At 58.6% G+C, this 26,613-nt stretch overlaps 1 protein-coding gene across 1 annotated transcript; it reads left to right on the top strand.

The window, feature by feature from the left end:
* Positions 1-10,061: 10,061 nt before the first annotated feature.
* On the top strand, positions 10,062-25,894 carry LOC104669779 (collagen alpha-1(I) chain). Its single transcript, XM_030920409.1, has 11 exons — positions 10,062-10,468; positions 11,782-11,869; positions 14,237-14,602; positions 15,459-15,610; positions 17,934-18,079; positions 18,819-18,904; positions 19,209-19,278; positions 21,681-21,820; positions 22,202-22,314; positions 22,807-22,883; positions 23,402-25,894. The coding sequence occupies exons 1-11, from the start codon at positions 10,341-10,343 to the stop codon at positions 25,411-25,413; spliced, it is 3,378 nt and encodes a 1,125-aa protein (XP_030776269.1). The 5' UTR covers positions 10,062-10,340; the 3' UTR covers positions 25,414-25,894.
* Positions 25,895-26,613: the final 719 nt, after the last annotated feature.

Consider the following 26,613-nt stretch of genomic DNA (forward strand, 5'->3'; position numbering starts at 1 on the left):
GCCCCTTCGCTGGCTTCAGCCTCTCTCAGGGCCACGAAACAAAAGCAAAGGATGGTTTCTCCCCTTGGCGAAAAAGGAATTTCAGCTCAGAACAGACGCCTGAACCAAAACCAAGAAGTGTAAGAGTGTCTTCACTTTCCATCATCACCAGTTAGATGGGGCCACAGGGGTGACCACGAATGCTCAGTGCACGCCGGGTGGCCACGAATGCTCAGTGCACGCCGGGTGACCACGAATGCTCAGTGCACGCCAGGTGGCCGGTGCCCCGCTGCTCGCCCTGTCTCGGTGCTTTGGGGCGTCCTCTGCTGCTGTGGAAACGCCCAGGAACCGGCTGAGCTGTGGTTCACGGCTGAGCTGCTCCGTTCCAGGAAGGCGAGCAGTCCACTGGATGAGCTGCCGGTCTTGGGGCAGTCGGAGTGGGGATCCTGGTCTTGGCTCCGTCCACACACTAGGCGACAGTGACCAGGGCACTCATCGCCAGCCGTCACGAGGCCCCACCATCTGCAGACCCCATTGCCTGCAGCACCTCCTGGTGGCAGCCTCCGTGGGGTCAGGAGCTCCAACAGCGTGCAGAGTCAGAGCTGGGACCCGGGGCCACCAAGGAGAAAGAGAAGCCCCTCCGCTGCTACTGGGGACTTCACTATCCAAGGAGGAGGCTGAGGTTTTCATGCCCATGCTCTGGACCAATCCCAGAAATTCCAAGGAGAGCCCAGGACTTGTGCCGGGTGCTTACATCAGCACCCACCCATCCCCTCAGCACCTGCTCACCTCCCCCAGTATCCGCCCACCCCCTCAGCACTTGCCCACCCCGTCACCACCCACCCACCTCCTCAGCACCTACCCCCCCGTGAGCACCCACCCACCCTGTCTGTACCCACTTACCCCCTCAGCACCCACCCACTCTGTCAGCACCCACCCACCCCGTTCACACCCACCCGGTCATCACCCTCCCACCCTGTCCACACCGTCAGCAGCAGCTTCTACCTGCTGAATGCACAGCCAGCCTGTACCAAACCATCTCCTTGGACCCTCACACAAGGGAAGGAGGAACCTCTGTGTCCCCACTGGGCTCTGACTGACAAGCGATTTGTTCAAGGTCACATGGCAAATGCTTGACGGACCCAGTCTGTCTGGGGGCAAAGCCCATATGCTGGGCCTCCGCCCTCCCCACAGACTCCTGCCATCCATCCTGGAGTTGGTCCTGGCCAGGGTCAGGCAGAGCCAGCCTTAGCGGGGATGAGGAGATGCAGCGGGTCCCTGTGTCCTTCCGTGGGGCTGCAGCCCTCCCAGCCCTTCCTTGACATGCAGGGCAGGGGCTCTTCTTGATGGAGTTGATGCCAGCTGGGCTCAGGAGTCAGGCCGCCTGCACTCCTGGCTTCCATGCCTCAGTTTCCCTGCAGGTGCAGAGGCTGTGTTAACCCGCTGTGTCATGGTGCGCCAAGGCAGCGGCGAGGGGAGGCCTGGAGAGCGGCCTGGGCCACTCAGCTGCCCCCTCCATTGTTCCACAGGTCAGCAGGAGGACCCGTGTGTGAGACACCTTCCCATCACCCAGCAGAAGGCCTCCAGCTTTCTGGATTCTCTGAAGGTTTGCCCCAGGCCGATGACAGCTGGGTCCCCTTTCTGCTGGGTGGTGAGCCGGGAGCAGCCTCTGTCTCCCAGAGGCCAAGTGGAAGAGACTCTAATGCGCAGACTATAGAATTTAGAAACAGGGTGGCCGGGTGAGAGGGAGGGGAGCACGCAGGTGGGAGGAACAGACAGAGGGTGCCTGGCCTTCCCGGGCTGATAGGGAAGCCCGTGGCAGGGAGAGAAAGTCGGTGGGCTGGAAGGAGGGGCCCTGCCCAGACATAGGATTCCTCGAGGTCACCCCCGAGGAAGGGGCCCACCTGCCCTGGCTGGGGGCAGCAGGAACCGTGAGCGTGGGCTCTCCCTGCAGCTGGACCAGCAGAAGCGGGCACTGGCCCTCCTGCGGCGGCGGGCAGAACTGGAGGCCTGGGAGACGCAGCAGACTCTGGACCGGCTGCTCTTCAGGAGGCGGCTGGAGGTAGCGGCCGCTTGCCACGGGGTGAGCCCCTGTCTCTGCAGGAGGTTGGGAAGGCCAGTCACACTGGGAAGGGGTACGGAGACTTCCACGGGAACAGTGGGCACCCCTCGTCAAGAGGAAGCGAGCCAGAGGCTGGAGCTCCCTTTAAAGCAAAGTCTCTGTGCAGAAACAGGAGGTTTCGGCCACTTGTGTCCTCGGGGCACCGGCACTGGGGGTGCCTCAGAGGGAACCAGAGCTGGGTCACAGATGGCCATTGGAGCCTCCCACCTGTCCGTGCCCCAGGCTTGGTAGGCCCCTGAGGCCTGGGCTCTCCATGGGCGCCTACGACCCAAAACGCGCGTGGTGCTTACACCCCAGGCAGGTCTCCGGCCAGAAGGGAAGGGGCTTAGTGTCTCCTGAGCCGCCTCTGCCGGGCCATCCTGCGCCAATGGCGTCCCCTCCGATAGGCAGCTCTCGCTGTCCGGGGTGGTTCAGCACCTGACCCATGAGGGGACAATGTCACCCAGGCCTAGGAACGGTGGTCCTGGCAGGGCATTGACTGGGCGGCTGACAGCTATGACCTGGCTGGAGGAGATACACCTTCTAGGAAGTGGACTTTTCCTCTGTGTTTGGTTCAGGGGCCGATGGTGGGAAGTACATCCACCGTACGTGTTGGGAGGCATCTCCAGGAGAGTGATGGAAGTGTGTGCATGCAAGCGTGTGTGTGTGTGTGTGTGCACGTGTGGGAGTACACGTACAGGCGGCCTCAGACCCACAGGAGCACTGACACCCTGCCCCGCATCCCTGCCTGTTCTCTCCCTGCTCCCGGCATCACAGGCTTTGCTCCCCTCCTGTGCCTGCCCTCCCAGCACCCCCAGCCAGGACCGGAGCTGGGGATTCCTTCCCACCCATCTCTGTGCAGCAGGCCCCCCAGCTCCCACACAGCCCTGGCTGGGCACCGGCCACCCCTGCTTCCCTGCAGTGGCCTCTCCGGGAGGCAGGAGGGGACCGTCAGCCCCGCTGGCAAGATGGACAGAGAGGCCCCTGAGGTTGGAGACTTGCCCAGCTTCAGGCTCCTCCTTGGGACTGAACTTGGCCTGACTGTCCCGACCCAATGCCCACAGTTGTGGAGCCGCCTCCTGCGTTCTCCGCAACACGCCTCCCAATCCTCACAGCAGCTGATGGAGAGACACTCGACCCAGGCCGGGCCAGAGGAGGCGTTGAAGCTGGAGCGGCCTCCGATTTGCAAGGACCAAGAGCCGACCACAGCCTCTCAGAGCACAGGGACGGCCACACCCAGGTGAGGCCAGGGGCTGGGGCTGGCCACCCCCTCCCAATGTGGAAATGCAGATTGGGGAGTCTCTGGGCACAGGTAGTGGGGCGGGCACTGTGGGCGCTGGTGCCAAGTCTCCTGGGCGTGTCTTCACCTGTAGGTCACACCCGCCTCTGGACACAGATGCTGCCACGTCCTCCCAGGGTCCCGAGGACAGACCAGAGAGTGTGGTGGCCAAGCCAGCCTCTGCAGGTGACAGTGTCTTCAAAACCCCACCCAGGCCTGGAGGCAGGCAGAGCCCTCAGCCAGTGTGAACCCAAGAGGGGGGAACCGAGGCAGGTACACAGCTGGGAGGCCCAGAGGGCTACAGTGGCTGCCCAAGGCCATCCAGAGTGGAGCTGGGATCTGCAGTCAGATCTGTCTGACTCCAGCACTCATGTGACTGACCCTCGGGCAGCCCTAGCCCCTGGCATCCCTTGAGCCCGGGGAACTGGGTTAGACAGCTGGCGGACACCGTCTCCACCCACCCAGCCCGAGGGAGCTGCGTCGGGATCTCAGCAGGAAAGCTTCCCTGAGCTGGGGGACCAGCCTGACAGGAAGGGAGGTCCGCAGCCCAGGGAGGGTGAGTGTGGCAGCTCGGCCCTCCGAGGCTTCTGCCAGGTGACTGAGCACAGTCTGCTGTCGGCCTTGCTCTGGGACAGAGGGTCTCAGCTCCTCTGAGCTGGCATGACCCCCAGGCTGGCCTCCAGGTGGCTGCCATCTCCTGGAAGCCTGGGTACAACCTGTCTCGGTGTCTTCAGGAACGGGAACCCTTCCCTGGTTCCAGGCCTGCTGATATGCCCACCTCCATTCCTTTGAGTGGCTTTCCCTGGTGGGAAAGGTCTCTGCACAGCCTCCCCAGTGTGGGCTGTGCAGAAAGCTGGTCCAGACTCCCCTCCCGTGTGATGTGTGTCAGCAAATAAGGAAGGGTCTGTGTGCAGGTTGTAGGGATGGTGCGGCGAGACCACCACAAGGTGATTTTAGCCCTCAGTGTGATCATGGCAGATGCGGTGACTTCCCAGCTGGCCACAGTCGCCCCATTTCCAGGCTTGGCACCTGCTGCGTATTCCTAGTTTAACTTCATTGTGTTCACAAAACACATTCGTGTGAACCTCATAATGTCCAGACTCGGGTTTTAGCTGGAATGTGGTCTATATCAGTGGGTGCTCCTTGAAAACAGTGTCTATTCTGTTGTTGCTGGGGGGAGCGTTCTGCAGTATCACTTAGATCAAGTTGGTGCATCATGCTCTTCAAATCTACTGCATCTTGGTGGATTTTCTGCCTAACATTCCTATCGATGAATAAGAGATGGGTGTTGAAATATCACATTGCAATTTGCCAAGTTCTCCTTGCAGTTCTAACAGGTTTCACTTCACGTATTCTGAAGCTCTGACATCAGGCCCATAAACACTCAGGATTATTATGCGCTTTTGATGAACTGACCCCTCTATCATTATGCAATAATCCTCTTACCCGCAGCAGTATCCTTCACTTCAAAGGCTACTTTGTCTGATATTAATATAGCCATTCCAGCTCCCCTTCAACTGGTGTTTCACGGTATCTCCATTGCCATCCTTTTACTTTCCATTTATTTGCATCTTTGTATTTCAAGTGTGTTTCTTTTTTTTTTTTTTTTTTTGAGACGGAGTCTTGCTCTGTCGCCCGGGCTGGAGTGCAGTGGCCGGATCTCAGCTCACTGCAAGCTCCGCCTCCCGGGTTTACACCATTCCCCTGCCTCAGCCTCCGGAGTAGCTGGGACTACAGGCGCCCGCCACCTCACCCGGCTAGTTTTTTGTATTTTTTAGTAGAGACGGGGTTTCACCGTGTTAGCCAGGATGGTCTCGATCTCCTGACCTCGTGATCCACCCGTCTCGGCCTCCCAAAGTGCTGGGATTACAGGCTTGAGCCACCGCGCCTGGCTCAAGTGTGTTTCTTACAGGCAGCATAGAGTTAGATCTTGCTTTAAAAAAATCAGTCTGGCAATCTCTGCCTTTTAATTGGGGTGCTTACACTATTCACGTTGAACGTGATGACGGATGCGGTTAGGTTTTCACCTGGTTATTCTTCTTTTGTTCTATTTGTCCTTTATTTTCTTCTTCCACTTACTTTCTGCCTCCCTTTGGATTAAGCAATGTTTTTTATGATTCCATTTTATCTCCATTATTGGCTCAGGAGCTGTAACTCTATAATTTTAGTGGCTGCTTTAGGATTTATGATAGTATACACAGTCGACCACTTCACTTATAGTACAAGGCCAGTTCTTCTTTCCTGGTCATTAGGTGGTTGTTGTCATGAATTTTATTTTAAATGTTTTGTTTGTTTTTTGAGATGGGGGTCTCACTGTGTCACCCACGCTGGAGTGCAGTGGTGAGATCTCGGCTCACTGCAACCTCTGCCTTCTGGGCTCAAGCAATCCTCCTTCTTCAGCCTCCCAAGTCGCTGGGACCACAGGCATGCACCAACACCCCAAGCTATTTCTTTTTTTTTGAGATGGAGTTTTGCTCTTGTTGCCCAGGCTGGAGTGCAATGGTGCGATCTCGGCTCACTGCAATCTCCACCTCGCAGGTTCAAGCAATTCTCCTGCCTCAGCCTCCTGAGTAGCTGGGATTACAGGTGCACGCCACCATGCCTGGCTAATTTTTGTATTTTTAGCAGAGACAGGATTTCACTATGTTGGCTAGGCTGGTCTCGAACTCCTGACCTCAGGTGATCCACCTGCCTCGATCTCCCAAAGTGCTGGGATTACAGGCATGAGCCACCGTGCCCAGCTATTTTTGTATTTTTTATAGAGATGGGGTTTTGCCATGTTACCCAGGCTTATTTTAAATGTTTTATAAACTCTGCAATACATTGTTATCATTTTGTTTAAACAGCCAATTATCTTGTTAAAAGTTTTAAATGATATATGTGTTTATATTTCCATCTGCACATAGTCGTCATTTTACCATTTCTGGTGCTCTCCATTGCTTAGGGTAGATGTAGATTTCTAACAGGCATCCTTTTCCTTCTGCTGGAAGCACTTCCCTTAGTATTTCTGGTGGTGTGTGTCTGCTGGTGTCTTTAGCTTTTGGATGTCTGAGGACACCTTCGTCTCATCTCCGTCTCTGACGTACTCTTTCCTGGACATAGAATTCTAGGTGTGGATTTTCCTTTTCAGTACTTTGAAGACATTACTCCATTGTCTTCTTGCTTCCATTGTTTGTGACAAGAAATTGATTGCCATTCTTCTTGGTTCATCGGTACATCACCGTGTCTTTTTCTCTGGCTGCTTTTAAGACTGTCTCAGCCAGGCGCAGTGGCTCATGCCTGTAATCCCAGCACTTTGGGAGGCTGAGGTAGGTGGATTGCGAGCTCAGGAGATCGAGACCATCCTGGCTAACACAGTGAAACCCTGTCTCTACTAAAAATACAAAAAAATTTAGCCAGGCATGGTGGCAGGCGCCTGTAGTCCCAGCTACTTGGGAGGCTGAGGCAGGAGAATGGTGTGAACCTGGGAGGTGGAACTTGCAGTGAGCCAAGATTGCGCCACTGCACTCCAGCCTGGGTGACAGAGTGAAACTCCGTCTCAAAAAAAAAAAAAAAAGACTTTCTCTTTGTTACTGGTTTTGAGCTATTTTATTATGTCTTTTGTTATAGTTTTTCATTTTGTAATTTTTTTTTTTTTGAGACGAAGTCTTGCTCTGTCACCCAGGTTGGAGTGCAATGGCCTAATCTCAGCTCACTGCAACCTCTGCCTTTCAGGTTCAAGTGATTCTTGTGCCTCATCCTCCCAAGTAGCTGGGATTACAGCCACCTACCACCATACCTGGCGAATTTTTGTATTTTTGTAAAGATAGGATTTCACCATGTTGGCCAGGCTGGTCTTGAACTCCTGACCTCAGGTGATCTGTCTGCCTCAGCCTCCCAAAGTGCTGGGATTATAGGCGGGAACCACTGCGCCCAGTCCATATTTCTTGTCCTTGGAGTTTGTCGAGATTCTTGGACCTGTGGATTTTTCATTTTCTTCATATTTGGAAATCGTTTAGCCGCTATTTGTTCAAATATCTTTTTGCTCCTCTTTCTCTCACATCTCCTTCAGGGACTCCAATTACCCATCTATTAGGCCACTTGAAGTTGTGAGCTTACTGAAGCTCTTTGTATTCTTTTATTCTTTTTTCCTCCCTTTTTCCTTTTGGATCGTTTCTATTGCTACAACTTCCAAATCGTTCATCTCTCCTTCTGCAGTGTCTAGTCTGCCCTTCATCCCATCCAGTGTGTTTTTCATCTCAAGTGTTTTCATTTTCTTTTTTTTTTTTTTTTGAGACGGAGTCTCACTCTGTCACTCTGTCGCCCAGGCTGGAGTGCAGTGGTGCGATCTCAGCTCACGGCAAGCTCCGCCTCCCGGGTTCACACCATTCTCCTACCTCCTGAGTAGCTGGAACTAGAGGCGCCCGCCACCATGCCTGGCTAATTTTTTTGTATTTTTAGTAGAGACGGGGTTTCACTGTGTGAGCCAGGATGGTCTCGATCTCCTTAACTAGTGATCTGCCCGCCTCGGCCTCCCATAGTGCTGGGATTACAGGTGTGAGCCACTGTGCTTGGCCAAGTGTTTTAATTTTCATCAGAATGTGTATTCCATTTGGATCTTTTGGTTTTATATCCTCTGTGGCTCTACTAAACATCTTAAACATATGGGATATAGTTATGAAACTGTTAATGTCCTTCTTTGCCAATTCTCACACCCATGTCGAGCCTGGGTTAGGGTTAATAAATTGTCCTGCTCACTATGGGTTGTGTTTTCTGGTTTCTTTGCGTATCTTCTGGACATTGTGAATTTTACCTTGGTGAGTGCTAGATATTTTTGTGTTCTTGTAAACATGCCTTTTTTTTTTTTTTTCCTTTTGAGACAGAGTCTCACTCTGTCCCCAGGCTAGAGTGCAGTGGAGCAATCTCAGTTCACTGCAACCTCCACCTCCCAGCTTCAAGCAATTCCCCTGCCTCAGCCTCCTGAGTAGCTGGGCATACAGGCACATGCCACCATGCCCAGCTAATTTTTTGTATTTTAGTAGAGATGAGGTTTCAGGGTTTCACCATGTTGGCCAGGACGGTCTCCATCTCCTGACCTCGTGATCTGCCCACCTTAGCCTCCTAAAGTGCTGGGATTATAGGTGTGAGCCACCGCACCGGCCCCTATAAACATTCTTAAGCTTTCTTCTGGACTGCAGTTATTTGGAAGTAATTTGATCCTTTCAGACTTTGCGTTAATAGTGTGTTAGGTTGATCTGGATCAATGCTCAGCCTGGGGCTAATCATTTCCAACAGTCAGGGCAAGAAAGTTCTGTGTACACTGCCTGCCCAGTGACCTGGGAGTGCTGAGGTCCTCCAGTCTGGCTACTGGAAACAGGTGTCATTCCCAGGCTTCCAGTCCCCCGGAATGCTTCTGTCCCAGCATCTGATAGCTTCTTGACATGCATTCATCCATCAGGTCTCTACTGAATACTCCAGGAGGACGCTTCATACATCTCAGAGGTCCTGTCTCTGTGCAACTCTCTCCTCTCTGACACTCTGCCCCCACAAACTCCAGTTGCCTTGGTCCCCCCAGACTCTGCTGTCTCCTCTACCCAGGCACTCCTCCAGCTCAGCCAGCTTCCCCTCCCTCACCGTAGCCTGGCAATTCTCTCAGGCAGTGAACGGTGAGCGTCGCAAGTCTCACCTCCTTTGTTTTCTGTCTCTCAGGGATCACTGTGCTATGTTGCCTCATGTCCAGTGCCTGGAAAACTGTTATTTCATATGTGTGTGTGAAAAAAAAAAAAATATATATATATGTATATACACACACATATCTCTATATAAACACACATATGTGTGTGTATATTTATGTGATTTTTTTAGTTGTTGCAGATGGGATGGTAAAGCCAAAATCCAGTCCTTTTTGCTCTCTCTTTGTGGGGAGGTAAAGTCCTTAAGGATCTTTTAAGTACAGGCTCCGTTTTCCATCACTCAGAAACAGAAGCATGGTCAGCAGAGGTGGGCAGCAGGTCAGCTACTTCAGCTGGGGATCAGGGCTCTGCTGTCACCTGCCAGCTCCCTGGTGCAGCCCTTCTCCCTCTGTGGGCCTCAGTCTCCCCTCCTGTAGAAGCGGAGCAGCTGGGCTGTCTCCCTGAGCTCCCTCTACCTTTGGTCTGGTCTTTCCCACAATCAGTGGGGTTACACACCAGAACTTCACATCAGGAGACTGCTGGTCCCTTCCCACGTGGTCTTGTGGATTCTTCGTGAAGCCTTGTGTGTCCGGGATGGGGCGGGGGCACTAAACTACCCTAGACCTCCTACTTTTATGAGGCCCTCCGGTAGAAATGGCCCCTGACACAGGGCACTTAGACCCCCTACATGACCCAACCATGGTGCTTCCTTCCTCAGAGGTGGGGGGCCCTGACGGAGTCCTCTCCCAGCTGCCCCTGGCCAAGCTCTTCCCTCCACACAACCGCGCCCACCAGGTACGTGGAGAGGTCCCCTGGGGGAGGGGCACAATTTCAGGACCCAGCACGGCCCTGGTAGTGGGCCTCGGACCCAACCGTCCCTCCACTAAGAAGGACCAAGGCAGGTTCTGGGTTGGGAGCTTCTTCCCGCCATCGCGTCATGCAGTCTTCCAGCTGACAGCTACTCAAGCCGGTTCCTCCCGCCCTGGGTGACAGAGCGGGGCAGGCATTTCAACAGGGTGCTTTGGGCACGGTTAGCCCCCGCCCAGGTTGTATATTTTAGGGCAGGTGGCTTGGGCTTCCTGGATCAGGGCTGGTCGTGAGGCCGAGATGATGAAGATCCAGCCTGCCCCGCCGGCTCACAGTCGGGGAAGCGGGGGCGGCATGGGAGATGAGCGGGGCGGGCAGTCCCAGAGGGCTTCTCGGAGGCGGTGGCCGGTGCCTGGAGCGGCTAGAACCTAGGCGGTGACGCGGCCCGCCCTAGTGGAGCCCCGCGAGGCCCGGAAGCGCCGAACGCAGAGCTTTAGGAGCCTTGGGACGCTTCAAGCTGCAGATGCTGGAGCGGAGCCTGCGGGAGGAGGAGCTGCGAGCACAGCACCAGGCCGCGCTGCTGCACCTGCGAGAGATGGCGCTCCAGGAGAAAACGCTCGCGGAGCTGGCCTGGCTGGAGCATCGGCGAGGGTGAGCGCATGCGCCCAGCGCCGGCCCCGCCCCCGCCGCGGCCCCGCCCCGCCACAGCCCCGCCCTGCCCTGTCCGGGTCCCTGCCGTGGCCCGACAGTGTTTTGAGAAACAAGGTACTGGTCCAAGCAGTAATAGGTGTTTGCTGAAACTTAGCTAAGGCAGTACTCAATACACAAATAAAAAAAATACCCCCATCGTCCCAAAGATGACCTCTGAAATCGTCTTTGCGCATTCTTTGTTTTTTTGTTTTGTTTTGTTTTTTTGAGACCGAGTTTCGCTCTTGTTGCCCAGGTTGGGGGCTGTAGTGGCGCATGGCACGATCTAGGCTGACTGCAACCTCCGCCTCCTTCAAGCGATTCTCCTGCCTCAGCCTTCCAAGTAGCTAGGATCACAGGCATGCGCCACCACACCCGGCTAATTTTGTATTTTTAGTAGAGACGGAATTTCGCCGTGTTTATCAGGCTGGTCTCGAACTCCTGACCTCAGGTGATCCACCTGCCTCCACCTCTCAAAGAGCCGGGATTACAGGCGTGAGCCACCGCGCCCGGTGTGGATACTCTGTTTTGGGGAGAAACACACATGGCTATTGCAACGTTGCAAATGGGCGGCGTGTGCTGTTTTGTAACTTGCGTTTTCAATTTAAATGTCAGGAAAACCTTTCTGTGTGTCTACGTAACTGCTGTAATACACAGGGCGCACCGGCACAGAGACAGGGCTGTAACTCCCTTCGCCTGTCCCGGATCTCTGGGCCTGTAGGCTGTCTCCAACTTTTTGCCATTATTAATGAAGATAGAGAGGTCATTTCCTTAAGGTAAAACCTTAGAAGTGGAATGACCATGTCAGTGAGAATGCATTTGGAAGCCGCTTGATAATGCCACATTGGTCTCCAGAAAGGTGATTCCAGTTAACATCCTCACCCAGTGTCTGAGCGGGCCAGGCTGAGGGTGTTTATTCCATGATGGGAGCAGGGGTGGATGTGGGTGACCCCCACCTCCCTCCCCAGAGGACCCACTGGCCTGGGCTGGGTCTTCAGGGTGGCAGGGGCTGCTCTCTGCCAGCCTTTATCTCTTTAGACCAAAAGTCCAAAAGTGGCTGTGAGGGGTGGAAGAGTGACAGCCAGGGCTCGGGCCATCTGGCCACCTCAAGGCTGCCGAGCCTATCCACGCATGGCTGCCTCCTCCCCGGTGCCCGCCGCACCTTGGGAGGGCATTCCAGGTTGATGTGACCGACCAGGGCTGGCTGTGTCTGTGACTTTCTATATCCACTTGCACGGGCTGTCAAGATTGGCGGTGATGTTGCCACCTCCCCCCAGGTGCCTGGACAGCAAGAGGGACAGAGCTGTGCTGGCCGTGCTGGTGGAGAAGCAGCAGCAAGCCCTCAGCAGATTCGAGAAGGAGCAGGTGGGGCCAGCACAGGCCTGGTGGGTCGAGGTGGGCGGCACACAGAGGTGGTCCTGTCATCTTCTTGCCTGGAATCTGAACATTCCCCAGCACCACAGCTAAAGAATTCCCAAGCCCTTGCCACCCTCCAGGGCCATACAAGACCCTGCAGTACACAAGGAGTGCCCATGGCCCAAGGGGGCATCACGGCCAGGGTGGAGCATGGCCCTGTACACAAGGAGTGTCTACGGCCTTCCCGGGGCATCACGGCCAGAGTGGAGGGTGGCCCTGTGGCCCTGGCTCGGCCTTTTGCTGGATGTCACCTCGGGCAAGTGGCTCTGTCTCTTGGCACCTCGGTTTCCTCCTTGGAACCGGAGAAGAATAGTTAGTATCTGTAAGCAAGGGTTTGGGAGACTTTAGCGCAGCCGGCACTTACCCGGGTGGATGTGTGCCATGTACGACCTCAGAGGACTTTCCCAGCTGCTCCGAGCCCAGTTCCCTCATCTGGAAAATGAGGAGAAGCCTGATGTGCGCTGCGTGGGGGCCGTGAGGGTGGTGCAGGTGAATCCCCGGCCACGCCAGCCAGGGAGGGGTCTCCATCTGTGGCTGCTCTTGCCTTCCTGCCATCGTTGTCACCAGGGCCTGGAGGAAGCCCACCCCCAGGGAGAGTCGGTGCTGGGCGCACACGTGGAGAGGGGAACAGCTGCCAGAGTCAGGGCTTTGCCTGCGGCAGAGAGCGAGACTGAGGAGCAAGCCTGAGAGCCAGAGCGAGGACCCTTGCCGGCCCCCGCCCAGGTCACAGGCTCAAGGGCCCCTCACAGCTCGAGGCCACTGTGCCCACATCCTCACATCAGTGTCCCCATGCTGTGGGGCAGGGGCTGGCGCTAACACCCTTGGTACAGATAAAGGAACCTGGCTGGGTGAGGTGGTTCACGCCTGTAATTCCAGCACTTTGGGAGACCAAGGTGGGAGGATCGCTTGAGCCCAGGAATGTGAGACAGGCCTAGGCAACATAGTAAGACCCCCGTCTCTACAAAAACTAAATCTGCCACTACAGGTGGCCAATGCTTGTAGTCCCAGCTGTTTGGTGGACTGAGGTGGGAGGATTGCTTGAGCTCGGGAGGTCGAGGCTGCGGTGAGCTGAGATTGCACCACTGCACTCCAGCCTGGGCAACAGAGTGAGACCTTGTTTCCAAAAAAAAAAAAAAAGAAAGAAAGAAAGAAAAAAAGAAGCTGGCCGGGTGCGGTGGTTCAAGTCTATAATCCCAGCACTTTGGGAGGCCAAGATGGGCAGATCACGAGGTCAGGAGATCCAGACCATCCTGGCTAACACGGTGAAACCCCGTCTCTACTAAAAAAATACAAAAAACTAGCCGGGCGAGGTGGCGGGCGCCTGTAGTCCCAGCTACTCGGGAGGCTGAGGCAGGAGAATGGCGTGAACCTGGGAGGCGGAGCTTGCAGTGAGCTGAGATCCGGCCACTGCACTCCAGCCCGGGCGACAGAGCGAGACTCCGTTTCAAAAAAAAAAAAAAATCCCCACCCCTGCCCTGGATGCCCTGTACATACTGGAACTTGGGGTGTCAGGTGTGGGGCACGGGAGCTGGGGGCGGAGACCCAGGCTGCAGACTCATGCACGAGTCCTCTTGAATATGGAGAAACAGGAAAAGGCAGGCACCACAGAGAACCATGCGAGTCGGGGAAATAAAAGGGGCTTAGAAGGGATCCGCTCGTCAATGAGGGGGCCTGATAGAACAGGCCCTGCCCAGGGAGCCCATGCGGGAGGAGCTGGAGCTGGCCAGGGCCAGGACGCCCAGCCATAGGCAGGCTGCATGTCATAGACAGAGACGCCCTGGTGGACGTGGGGTCTGGGACCCCCCCAGCGAGGCCATGGACCAGACACCCGCTTGGTAGAGCCTCAGTTTCCCGTCTCCCTGATGAAGCTGCCATCTCCCAGGGCGGGTGGGCAACAGCCCGTGCCTGGGCTCCATACAAGGTGGTTCCGAGGGTGCGTCCACCAGGACACTGTGGGGAACAGAGAGAACAGTCGTAAAGGAGGGATGGGGTGGGGGCAGTGCCTAGAGCCTGGAGAGAGGGAGGGCGAGGCCCAGTCAACCTGTGCCAGCCCTGCTCGGGCCCCGGGGAATAAACACCTGTCTCCCTCCTGCCTCCTGCTGCCTGCAGCTGCCTCCTCCACCAAGCCCAGGGAAGCTCAAGGCCATGGGGGTATCCTAGGCCCTGCAGGAGGGGCAGGCAAAGGCCAATTGGAGGGAAAGGGAGGCCCCCCAGTGCGAGGGCCAGGGCGTCCCCCAGACACCCCTTCCCTTTCGTTGGCCTTTTCCTCTGCTGGCTCCAGGGTTATGCTGACATCTGCTTCTTTTGCCTGCTCAGAGGGAAATCCAATACCTGCGACACACGCAGCTGCTCAGGCACCGAGACAGGAAGCTGCTTCTGCAGCATCAGAGGGACGTCGTCTCCATGCCGGGGCCTGCAGGAGCCCTCCCCATCCGCGGGCCTGCGGACACCCTCCCCATCCCGGGGCCCGCGGAAGTCCTCCCCATGATGGGAACCGCGGAAGTCCTCCCCATGACGGGGCCCGCGGACGCACTCACCATCCCGGGGCCAACGGACGCCCTCCCCATCCCAGGGCCCACGGACGCACTCCCCATCCCGGGGCCAGCGGAAGTCCTCCCCATGACGGGGCCCGCAGACATCGTCCCAGTGCACGAGCTGCAGGCCCGGGCCAAGCTGCCGCAGGTGGGTGCTCTCGCCTGGGCTGGGGCTCAGCCCCAGAAATGCTGTACCCTGGGATCGCGCAAGTCCCTTGTAAAAATGCCTATGGCCCCAGGAAGACTTACTGGGGGGTGGGGGTGGGGGTGGGGCAGATGGAGGGAGGGAGGGCCTGCTTCTGGGGGCTGAGGAGGCTTCCTGGATGGGGTGGTCCTGGCCAGGCCCTAGAGCAGAGCCAGACTTTAGGTGGGGGCAGCAGTGGATGGGGTTGGGGAGTAAGCAGGACTGGGGATCTCATGGGACCCAGGCAGGAAGGAGAGTGTGGCTGGAAGTTCCTCAGGGAGGCCAGCCCCTCGGGGACCCCAGGCAGAAGCTGCGTCCTTGGAGGGAGGCTCCTGCTCCCCATGTCCACCAGCAGGGTGAGGAAGCTGTGTGGACGAGGGGTGGGGGACTATCCCCAGGCAAGCTGTGTGCCTTCCCCACCTGCGCGTCTCCTCTGTAAGGCAGGGAGGGCAGCGGGTTCACCCGGAAGGTGGGGATGAGGATTGAATGATCTGAGCTTTCTGAAGCACCTGCTCCAGGCTGGACTGCAGGAGAGGAGACACGAGCAACCTGATTCCAGAGCTGGGCATGGGGGTCTCTGGCCAGCCTTGGGCAAAGACTCCTCGTTCTGGGCCTCCCATCCATACCTCTCAGCGGGGGTGCAGGACCCCTGCTCAAATAAGAGGTCCTGTTTCAGCCTGGCACCCAGCGGGGAGCAAACAGCCCCAGCACTGCACCAGCCCTGCCACAGCCACAGCCACATGACACCTGGCACCGGCTTTTCTGAGGAGAAAATGGGCAGAGACAGCCATGCCAGGCTCTCCTGCACCGTTTCTCACAGGGTTCCAGCCCCAAAGTCAAGGCCACCTGGGAGGGCAGCTCAGAGACAAGCCAGCAGCCAGAGGCCTCCCTGTGTCCCCTGACCCTGCGCAGGCCCAGCAGCCCCACCAGCCGTCGCCCCCAGAGCAGCCCCGCAAGCTCGAAGGCCATACGGTGAGTTGGTTGGTCTTGGGGGTTGGGAGTTGGGGTCTGGACGCTTGGAGGCTGATGTTCGCCTGAGAAGCCTTTCCTGCACCGGGCGGCCGACTCTCACTCAGCCCCATCCCCACCTGTGCCTGGGAGGACGGAAGGGGGTGGGTTTTGAGGGCACTGAGGGAGGCCTGCTGGCCCAGTGGGTCTGGGCAGAAGCCAGAGCTGCCCGGGCCCCATGGGAGGAGCCTCAGGAGCTGGCTACACCTTCCCAGCTCTGTGGCTGGCTGGAGTGTGGCCATGGGGAGGGTCTCCTCTTAGCCTGTTTCCTCACCTGGGAAATAGGGACGGGTTGCTCTCCCCCACAACAGCTGCTGCAGGACGCGGTGGGGCACAGCCGGTGGACAGGCCTGGCTCAGGGGCCAGGGGTGGCACGTGTAGCCCTGGGCACCCCCTCCCAAGGTGGCTGGGGGCTGTTCTGCCCACCAGTGGCAGCTCAACCTTCTCTGAGGCCTGGCCATATGGCCGTTGGCTTTGGTTTGCAGCAAAAGCGCCTCATTAGAGGGCACCAGGGCTCTGCCTGGACTGTGCCCATGGAGCAGGGGAGGAGGTGTGATGACCAGGGTCACCTGCCCGAGAGCCTGGCCGTGGGAGGAGCAACTGCTTTTCCCATCAAGAGCCTCCCGGCTTCCTGATGCTGGGAACAGCTCTTCTTTCAGGGCTCAAAAATGGCCCTGGAGGACCAAGGAGGCCTTCTCTCCTTTGAGCTCAGGCCCCCAGGGCCGGCAGCCCTCAAGACTGTATCACAGAATCCCTTGAAGCAGCAAGCAGCGGGGCAGCACAGACCCAGGGAAGCAGCCTTTGGAGGCCCCTGCCTGCCTGGGGGAGCGTCCTGCAGCTCTTTCCCAGCCCAGAGGGGCCTCTGCAGTGACGGGAGTTGCTGACCACTCAGCCTCGGCCATTGGCTCCGTAGCTCCTCCTCAAGCTTTCAAATAAACCTGGGCACAGACTGATCTGTCATTCACATTGCTGCCAGTTGCCAGTCCCAGGAATCTCTGAAGAGGCTTCCAGGCCTGCTACCGCCACTTGGTCCCCCAGGGTTTGCTTATAGGGCTGGAGGGGAGGGGCCGGTAGACGTATGGTTGCAGACCTGGACCCCAGCGTGGGGGTCAGCCCACCCTCCTGGCGAAGGGGTACCCCCTATGTTCGGCTTGTCACACCAGTGATGTGTAGCCCTGTCCACAGCTAGAAAACAGAGAAAAGTGAGGTATTCACAGAGAAAACTTTGGCTCCCTGGGACCCCACCCCCAAGAAGCTCACCTGTGGTGTTTTGCTGGGGGTCCTGCCACACAGCAGCAGACACGCTTCCCTCCTTCATTGGTCCATTTGAGAGAAGCTCAGTTGTGAGCTGGGTGCCTTGGGGTCGGGGTGTGTCTATCTGCATCCCAGGGGAGCGAGGGAGAAGCTGGATGGAGCAGATGGAGCTGCCGCGGGGTCCTGGCCTGAGACGCTGCGTGCCGAGGAGGGTGTAGGGGAGGGGAATGAATCCTTTAGGACGTGGGGGTTCCTGTTCCCATTTTTATTCAGCCATGTTCTGTTTCTGGGGCAGCTCTGAGAGTACAGTACTTTGCTCTGCTTTGGGGGCAGTGCCAAGCCCTGGGGGCACTGCCTTGTCTCCCTCTAGAGCCTGCGTGGGGCACACACTGGTGTCAAGGTGCCTTCCCAGTCCTGCTCCAGCGAGAGTGTGGGCTCCAGCCCCTCAGCCATCTACCTTGGGATACAGGGATTCCAGGCCCTTAGGGCCACCCTCCTCTGAACCAGCACCTCCTGCTCACCCCTGGCCATCTGTGAATCCAGGGGGAAATGCTCAGGGGCACCCTTGGGTGGGGGCAACCAGCTGTGCCCAGATGTGGCAGGTGCCTGGGGGAGAAAGGGAGTCAGACGATGTGTCGCCGGGCAGGCACCTGAGAGAGCAGGAGTTTTCTTGCCACCCCAGCAGTGTGACCCAGGCAGAGTCAGACGGGGGGTGCCTGGAGGTCAGCGCAGGCCTGGGGTGGCACCGTGCTTCTCGGGGGCCCAGGATGTGCACCTGGGAGGCACAGTCCATCTCCAGGCAGAAGTCTCAAGGGGCCACACCCTGGAGAGAACACAGGTCTCTCCCACCCACCTTACCTGGGTGAGGGGGTCACAATCCTGTCTTCTGCTTGGCCACTGACCACAGCCACCCCTGGATGTGACATGAGGTTGTTCCCAGAGAGAGGGTGCTGGTGGAGGTTGTGGCCAGGGCTGGACACCTGGGAAGGGGCAGCCGGGCGGGCGGTCACCTCCACTCTGCATGGCCGTGCAGCCCTCCTGTGGAGCAGCAGGATGTGATGCCGCCCCAGACAACCTCCGACGCAGATGGTCACCAGCAGCCTCCGAGGCCAGCGTGGGGCGAGGACACACATGACCCCCGGAGCCCGCTGGTGGAGAGTCGCAGCCACATCAGCCAAGGTAACGAGCAGCAGTGGTGACTGCCCAGGGACAGATGGACTCATTCAGTGGGCCCTGGGCAGTGTGGGGTGGCGTCAGGCTCAGGGTCAGGCAGGCCTGCTGTGCCCCACCTGTGACCAGGCCACCCCAGCCTCCCCGTGTCCGCGTCTCAGTGCAGCAGGGCACACAGTGGGCTTGCCAGCAGGCAGGCGACCCCATGCACAGGCAGCCAGCATTCCCAAGATACAGAGCAAGGGATGCACTGGCCGGGAAACCACCCAGACAGGTTCTGTCTGGGAAGGGCTCCTCGTGGGCGGCTGCTCAGAGCCCCTGGGCCACATGCAGGCCTCAGACTGTTGCCAGGCAGGTCCCAGAAACACAGGCCCACAGAGAGCCCCTGGCCAGGGCAGAAGGAGGATTCGGCAGGGCCTGCCCCAAGCTTGCCTCAGAGGCTGCCTTTCCCAGGCTCAGGCTGAGCAGACCCTCAGGCCTCCAGGCAGGGGACATGGCAGGGCAGAGAGCCGGATGTGGCCCCAGGCTGTCCCTGTCTCCCTCAAAGTTGGCTTGTTTGCCATCCATCCTGCCAAGAACAGGGCAGTATGCGGCGACACCCTCCCCACTTCCCCACGCACATCAGTCCCCACCGTGTTTCCCCCACCCCGCACCCCCCCGCAGCTCCATTCTGCCCCTGCCTCGTTCCTTCCCTTCCTGGCCTCAGTCTGTGGTTGCCGTTGGTGACTTCTGGGACTATGTCTTTCAGAATCTGGGAAGCAGCCTCAGGCCCCTCAGCCGGGCCTGCAGCCTGCGAGCCCCACCGACGGACAGCGGCTGGGCACAGCCTTTCCCGTACGCACAGTCCCTGGAAGCCGTTTCCCCAGCCCCATCTGTTTCAGGGCCCTCCTCCCAACATTCTGCCAATCCGCAACTTGATCTTGGTTGGGGCCCCTTAGCTCCTGTGGCCGGTCCTTGGTTCCTGCAGTGGGTCCCTGTCTGTCCCTGCCCGTCCCTGTCTGTCCCTGTCTGTTCCTGTCCGCCCCCATCTGTCCCCATCCACCCCAGTCTGTCCCCATCCATCCTGGTCTATCCCTGGCCCATGGTGCTCTCCCTGCAGGGCCCTGTGGCATGTCCACTCCCCTGTCTCAATCCCCAGGCCGAGGAGGCGGAGGGGCGCCTCCCCACAGCTCAGCGCAGGTCGCCGGAGGCGAAGGAGCCGCTCCCAGGTAAGCACCCTGGAAACAGCATGTGGGCCATCGCGGCGCCGGACGCTTCCCCCACATCCAGCAGAGACTGTCCAAGGCTGGAGCTCAGCCACTGGACAAGGACGGAAAGCAAAGAAGATGGGCCCTGGTGGCCCCCCACCCTGGCCTCGGACCCCTTCACTGCAAGAAGAGTGGCCGGCTCCATCTCCTACCGGAGGTGACGCAGCGGCTCTTCTGGAGAAATTAAAAGTCATAACTGGCTGGGGTTGTTTTAGTCGCAACTTCGTTCATCTGGGGCAGGTTTTTAAGCGTTTGGAAGCCAGCACTGCCTGAGCGTCTTCAGCCGACGGAGGTTTTTGCACCAATTACATTTTTCTCGGCCGGGCGCGGTGGCTCAAGCCTGTAATCCCAGCACTTTGGGAGGCCGAGACGGGTGGATCACGAGGTCAGGAGATCGAGACCATCCTGGCTAACACGGTGAAACCCCGTCTCTACTAAAAAATACAAAAAACTAGCCGGGCGAGGTGGCGGGTGCCTGTAGTCCCAGCTACTTGGGAGGCTGAGGCAGGAGAATGGCGTGAACCCGGGAGGCGGAGCTTGCAGTGAGCTGAGATCCGGCCACTGCACTCCAGCCCGGGCGACGGAGCGAGACTCCATCTCAAAAAAAAAAAAAAAAAAAAAAAAAAATACATTTTTCTCTTTCCGAACCTTACACTTGGCCGGGGGCCTCCCCGAGAGCCAAGTCCCCAATTTGTAGGTGGGGCGGGAGGGGACGCGCTCACCGTGTCAGGGAGCCCTGGTGGTGGATCCGGTAGCCACCAGCTGAAGAGTGAGTGGGGGTTGCATGCCCTGTGATGCCACCTCGGAGCTCCCTGACCAGCCCTGGGTGCCGAGTTCAGAAGGCCCCCACCCAGTGTCCATCCTCGGAAGCAGGGAGACTATGCTACCAAGGGTTTGCCGGACTGTTGGAGCCAGGGAAAGCAAACCTCAGGACAGACGGGTTGAGATAGGAAGAGGTTAGAAGCACTTGTGGGGCTGCCTGCCCAGGAAAGCGTGGCTGGTGGGGCTCCCTGGAGAGGCCAGTGGCACTGAGGGGCGTAGTGAATACAGAGTACTTTCCCCCCGTGTCCCGCATCGCCCCCCGGCCTGCGTCATTCAGACTTCAGCGGCCACCGTGAAGCTTGCTCAGCCTGAAGCCTCCCTCGCCACATGGCCACATGTACCAGCTGTCACCGTTCTGGGGGCCAGCCAGGTGCCCGCACCCACCATGGGTGCTCGTTGCCTCTGGAGGTGGCTTCATTCGTTACGCCCACACTGCAGAGGAGGAGCCTGGGGCCTGACTTAAGTTCTCAGGTGGTCCGGGGCTCGCCCTGGGGCTGCCTGATTGCAGTGCTGGCCGCTCTCTGATCAAAAGACTGCACTCGCAAGGCCTCCCTGGGTGACACCCCACTGTGGTCACTGGGGCAGCCCAGGGCCATGGACAGGAGGGCAGGTGTTCCCACTGATGGAGCTTCCCCCTCCTTGGGCGTTCGCCAAACAGCTCCGGTTCCCTTAGCCAGGTGGCCTTGGCCCTCACAGTCCCCTGACCCCACAGAACGAAAGTCTAGGGAGATGAAGATGCAATGCGGGGAGGGCCTGGTGCTCCTGGGGAGGGTTCTGCAATGGCCCCACCCACCCCTTTGTCCCCCTTTGCGATCCCCTGGCAGTGCACTGGTGACCTTGCTGTGTCTGAGGCCTGCCCCCCACCAGCCCTCTGCGCCACTCCTGCCTCACACCAGTGTCTGTCTGGATGGCACCGAGGGGGAAGAGCAAGGTCTGGCAAAAGGTTTCCCCCAAGGGAGGGAAAGAGGCTTCTAAATAATAATAATATGATAATAATAATTATTATTATTTTTGAGACAAAGTCTCACTCTCTCCCAGGCTAGAGTGCAATAGCGTGATCTTGGCTCACTGCGACCTCCGCCTCCCGGGTTTAAGCAATTCTTTTGCCTCAGCCTCCTGAGTAGCTGGGATTATAGGCACCCACCACCATGCCCACTTAATTTTTGTATTTTTAGTAGAGATGGGGTTTCACCATATTGGCCAGGCTGGTCTCGAACTTCTGACCTTGTGATCCACCCACCTCGTCCTCCCAAAGTGCTGGGTTTATAGGCGTGAGCCGCCGCGCCCAGCCGACTTCTGAATTCTAAACAAATTTTCTCTAAACTTTTGGCTGGGACTTCGATCACTAACTGTCCAATAACAGGATCATTTTAGGAGCAAACTACCACGTACGTTTCCGCCCTCATACTAAGCACTGCAGAAAGGCGTGCGTCACTTTGAATTTTAAGATTTGTTTTATGTGACTTCGGAATTCCCGGGAGCTGCTCCTTCTGCTTCCTGCATCTGTCCCCGCCAGCGCTGACAGTCCCTTTGCCCTTCAGGAAACCCTCAGACCAAGCCTGGGCCTTCCTTAGCGGGGAAGCCCCGGGCTCCGACAGACAGCAGCCATATGAGGAGCTTCGGGGAACGCAGCCAACACTCCTGGGGCAGAGAAGGTCCTTGTGGCCCACAGGAAGCCAGCGTGAGTCGGGTGTGGCTGTGCACTTCCTGTGGGCTGAGTGGGGCCTGGCCTTGCTGTGTGGCCCTGCGGGGTCTCCTGGTCCATCCCATGAGTGTCCCGGGGCCCTTCCCGGCAGATGCCTTCAGTTCTGAAGTTTGCCATTTCTCTGGGTCTCACCCTAACACTCAACACCTGGGCAGAAAAACAGGCTTTTTTTCCATGGTGGCAGGGCCCAATGGGAGGAGGGGAATCTGATGAGTGGGGGTCTCCACGGCCATCTTTTGGGTGGTCTTTGTTCCTTAACCATGGTCGCTGGAAGCACAGGGGCTCCATCCAGCTACAGGAGGTGGACAGAGACAGAGGCCGCATCCTGACAGTGTCATTTCTCCAATGTGTCTCCAGCAGGTGACTGAGGGCAGCATGAGCGAAGAGGGCTCGGAATTGGGGCTGGATTTTGCCGAGAGTCGCGTAGAGGAGTCCCAGGAAACCGAGAGCTGGCGATCAGGGGAGCAGAGGTGTGGGGCTGGGCTCCCTGGAGCAGGCAGGACCTGGGGCAGGGGTGGAGCCTGAGGCACAGAGACGGGTTCAGCCAGCACTGCCTGTCCCCCTGCTGTGGAGACCCTCACTCTCTCCTGGCACAGCTGTGCTGCTAGGGTACAGCTGTGCACCCACCCTGAGCCCTCCTGGGTCTGACCCACTTTTGGAAATAAAGATGTCACCCATGAATCAGCCCAAGGTCAGCAGAGGGGCCTCAAACCCCCTGGGAGTGGCAGCCCCACCCCTCTCTGCCACCTGATCCAGTGGGACTGAGACTGGATGCCTCCTAAGACAAGCCACTGGGGAGCCCTTGCCCTCAGGGTCACCTCAGGTGGTGGCAGAGGACTAGCTGGGATGTTTTTCGAGTGTGAGCTGTGGACTGAGCCCAGTGGGGTCCCTGACAGTGGGCCCTGGGGAAGAGGCCAGGAGGACCAGGATCCCCACAGGGTTCTCCACGAATATGCTTGCAGGATGGAGGCCTGCCTGCAGGAGGTCCCCGGCGTCTCCTCCACCTGGCTGGAAGCTGCCCAGGCTGCTGCCTTCCCAGGTGATGCCCCAGCCCCCAGCCCCTCCCTCAGCCATCGAGTCCCCACTAAGGGTCCCCCAAGGCCGTTTCTACGTCACAGCCAGCTTCTCCCCACAACACACAGCCCCTGCCTTCCCCCCTGCCCCACTGGGGGGCTCTGCCCACGCACCTCCCATCACAGGGTTGCCAGGGGAGGTGAATGACGGTCAGGGATCCTCTGGATCCACCCACATCCCGAATGAAAATAAAACAAGGCAAAGCCAACCAGTCAGTCCTTGAACCACGGCTGCGGTGCTATGAGGCTGGGTCCCCGAGGCTCGGCAAGGTCCCTGGACATGACTCACTGCGTGTGGGTGGGAGTGGGTGTGGTGAACCGCTGGGGTGGAATCACAGGGGTCCAACACGCTGGCACCCTCGACGCTTTTCCTGCCTCTGTTCAGGGTGTTTCTCTGTTCTGACCTCCTGGCTTTGGGGGCCATGGGATATGCGTGGGGTCCAGGGTGCAGAGAGTGACAAGTGTTGATTGTCTCCTCTCTCAGCAGCTCCTGTGGCCCCTGAGGAGGTGGCGCCCCCGATCCTGCACCAGGGCAGTCCCCTTCTCCCCGCCAGCCCCTCCTGCAGTCCCGGCGCTGAGTCTGCTTCCGGAACCTGCTGGGGGCCTTCGCAAGAAGCCATGGTGTCATCCCACACCTCCCCAGCAGGCTCTGTCACCAGCCTGTCCTGTCCCTCTCTCTGGGAGTTCCAGAAAGCAGCGGCTACCCTGGTCCAACTTTCTGAGAGCTCCAGCTCTCTTCCCGGCTCGGAAGCTAAAGACTCCCCAGACAGCGGTTTCGCCTGGCCTGGAGAGCTCTCTGCCCGACACTCCTCAGAGGAAGCCGGCCTGCCTTTGTCCTGGGGGCCAAACCAGGGTGAGCCTCGGCCAGGCAGTGTTCCTGGGGGTGGAGGACGGGTCACCTGGCAGAGGCCCCAGGGCAGTGGGGCCAGCCCCCTGCGTGGTTCCTCCTTGGACACGGCTGTGGCAGAAGGTTCAGCACCGGAGCAAAGCCCGAAGGCAGGCTGGCTGCTGCCTTTCCCAGACATCCCTTCTCCAAGGTCAGGGTCAGAGCTGTCAGAGGCCTCCAGCAAAGTCTGGGACGAGGACAGCAAGGAGGACCTGCCAGAACCCTGTACCGGGGCCGAGCCAGCCTCGGGGAGCTCCCTGCCTGCAGGTGGCTCATCCGGCCTTGAAAGTGGTATGGAGCCCCAGGTAGCTCTTCGCTCCCCACAGCCTGGGGAGGGGCAGGAAGCTTTTGGGACCAGTGAGAGCCTGACCAGGGTGTCAGACACAGGAGAAGCACGCCAGGCACCCCCTGAGGCCGCCGGTGTGGTGTTCCCACCCCAAATCTCTTCTGCCAGCGACTCGGACTCACTGCCAGCCTTTCCTTTGGGGACCTCTGGGAGTGAAGGAGCAGATTTCAACAAAGGAGGAGAGACTTCTGGCTACCAGGAGGGAGCTCGGGAAGCTGACTCAAGTATGTCCACCAAGAGCAAACTCCCGCGCCTCATGCCAGAGCCCGAGACCCCAGTGACCCTGCAGGCTCCTCCCGGGGACCTGGGCAGGCTGGCACTCCTAGTAACTGAGAGCTGGGTGCCTGGGCCCGGTGGGAATGGATCCCCCACTGTCCTGGAGGAAGCCTGTCCCCGACTTGCCAGTGACATCTTGATTGAGATCCTGTCTCCCGTGGACGAGTTGCTGTCCTACAGCAGTGCCGACCTCCCGTCCTCCATCCACAGGGAGGACCCCCTACCCCCACCTCCTCCCACTCCCCAGGCACAGAGTGATGGCGAAGACACCAACCCAGGCTCAGATGCCTTCCCTTCCCCGCCCTCGGGGCCCCTCGGGGAGGACAGCGCTATCACCACCCAGGATTTGTCCTCCTTGTCTGAGGAGAGTCTGCCGGAGGGACTGTTTCCTGGGCTCCAGGGGTCCGCGGGAACCCAGGAGTCGGGGCTCTGCCTAGGAGTGGCTGGACCGGGTGGAAGCCTTGAGGACCAGTTGGGTAGATGCAGTTCTATAGCAGGGGATGAGGCCGGAGGCAGCCAGTGGCCTGAACCTGTCAGCTGGCCAAGGCACCCGTCGTGTGAGGGGTCAGGCAGTGTCCCTGGAGGGCTCCCAGGGCCATCAGTGCAGCCCCCAGCTCCATCCAGAGTGGCCTCTGTGGCCAGGGAAGGTCTGTCAGGGCTGTTGGCAGCTGGTGACGCGGACATGACGATTGGCAGTTCGTCGGAGGACTGGGCTCCTGCTTTGGGCACAGGGTTCTGGGCTGATGTGGCCTTTGAGGAGGTCTTGGGCAGTCGGGGAGAGCCCTGGGAAGGAGCACAGAGCTCTGGGTGTGCAGAGAGCCAGGGAGGGTCGGGGCAGCTCTTGGTGGGTCTGGATGAGCTCCTAGACACTGCTTCATCTGCAGTGGGGCCCCTGGGCAGCCGAGCCTGCTTGGCCAAGACCCCCACCAGGGGCCGAGACCCCAAAGAAATGCTGCGTAAGAGCAGGAAGGCAGCCACATCCCCATAGGCAGCCACACCTCCACGTCCCTGGCAAGCAGCCCCGGCATCCTCTCCCCTAGGCCAAATACCCTTGGCCACCAGTGGAAAGTGTGGGTCCCTGGAGCATGCCAGCGAGGACATCGAGGGAGGCCTGAGCCGCCAGGTAGAGGACCCACCTGGGCCCGAGGGCTCACTGGGCAGAGAGCTGCTCCTGGAGACAGACTCAGGCTGTTGTGCGCATCTCCCAGGTGTGGAGAGAGACCAGGCAGTGGACCTCGTCTCCACGCGGCTCACTAGGAGGGTCCCGCACGACTCCTTAGCAGCTCTCTCCACACTGGCCCCAGGTGCAGCCCCTAGGAGTGTTTTCTGGAACTACAGAGATGCCCAGGAGTCCACGATGTCATTGTGAGCTGTGTGTGGCATACACATGCACACGTGGGAGTAAGAACCTAGAGGCCGGCCGGGCGCGGTGGCTCAAGCCTGTAATCCCAGCACTTTGGGAGGCCAAGACGGGCGGATCACGAGGTCAGGAGATTGAGACCATCCTGGCTAACACAGTGAAACCCTGTCTCTACTAAAAAATACAAAAAACTAGCCGGGCGACGTGGCGGGCGCCTGTAGTCCCAGCTACTCCGGAGGCTGAGGCAGGAGAATGGCGTAAACCCAGGAGGCGGAGCTTGCAGTGAGCTGAGATCTGGCCACTGCACTCCAGCCTGGGCGACAGAGCGAGACTCCGTCTCAAAAAAAAAAAAAAAAAAGAACCTAGAGGCCTGGACTTTCCCAGGGTGGACCGGCTGGGTGGCCAGCTGTGCGGGACGGTCGCCTGAAGCCGGGCCCAGACTGCACACCCACTCCTTCGCATCAAAGCCATGAAGAGGCATCCAAGAAAAGGTGTTGCAGCCCAAAGGCAGGAACAGTCAGAGTCGTCAAGAACAGGAGCGAGGACAGGGGTGGAGCAGCGCCTATGCCAGGACAGGGGTCATGGGGATGAGCGAAGGCCAAGAGAGGAAGAGAGAACATTTGGGGTAAAGAAGAGCTGGGGTGGGCCCGGCTGGTGCTGACTCACACCCCTGAGCCCTGTTTAGAAGACAGTCGGGGCCGGGTGCGGTGGCTCAAGCCTGTAATCCCAGCACTTTGGGAGGCCGAGACGGGCAGATCACGAGGTCAGGAGATCGAGACCATCCTGGCTAACACGGTGAAACCCCGTCTCTACTAAAAAATTCAAAAA

Source organism: Rhinopithecus roxellana, chromosome 16, assembly GCF_007565055.1.
Source record: "Rhinopithecus roxellana isolate Shanxi Qingling chromosome 16, ASM756505v1, whole genome shotgun sequence".
In the NCBI taxonomy this organism is placed as follows: Eukaryota; Metazoa; Chordata; class Mammalia; order Primates; family Cercopithecidae; genus Rhinopithecus; species Rhinopithecus roxellana.

Bases quoted from the DNA above. Each gene is read 5' to 3' on its own strand.
- LOC104669779 (XM_030920409.1), top strand. From the start codon at position 10,341: ATGCTGGAGCGGAGCCTGCGGGAGGAGGAGCTGCGAGCACAGCACCAG. The intron at 18,080-18,818 runs GTAACGAGCAGC...TATGTCTTTCAG, and splicing joins TCGCAGCCACATCAGCCAAG to AATCTGGGAAGCAGCCTCAG. The intron at 22,315-22,806 runs GTGTGGGGCTGG...ATATGCTTGCAG, and splicing joins TGGCGATCAGGGGAGCAGAG to GATGGAGGCCTGCCTGCAGG.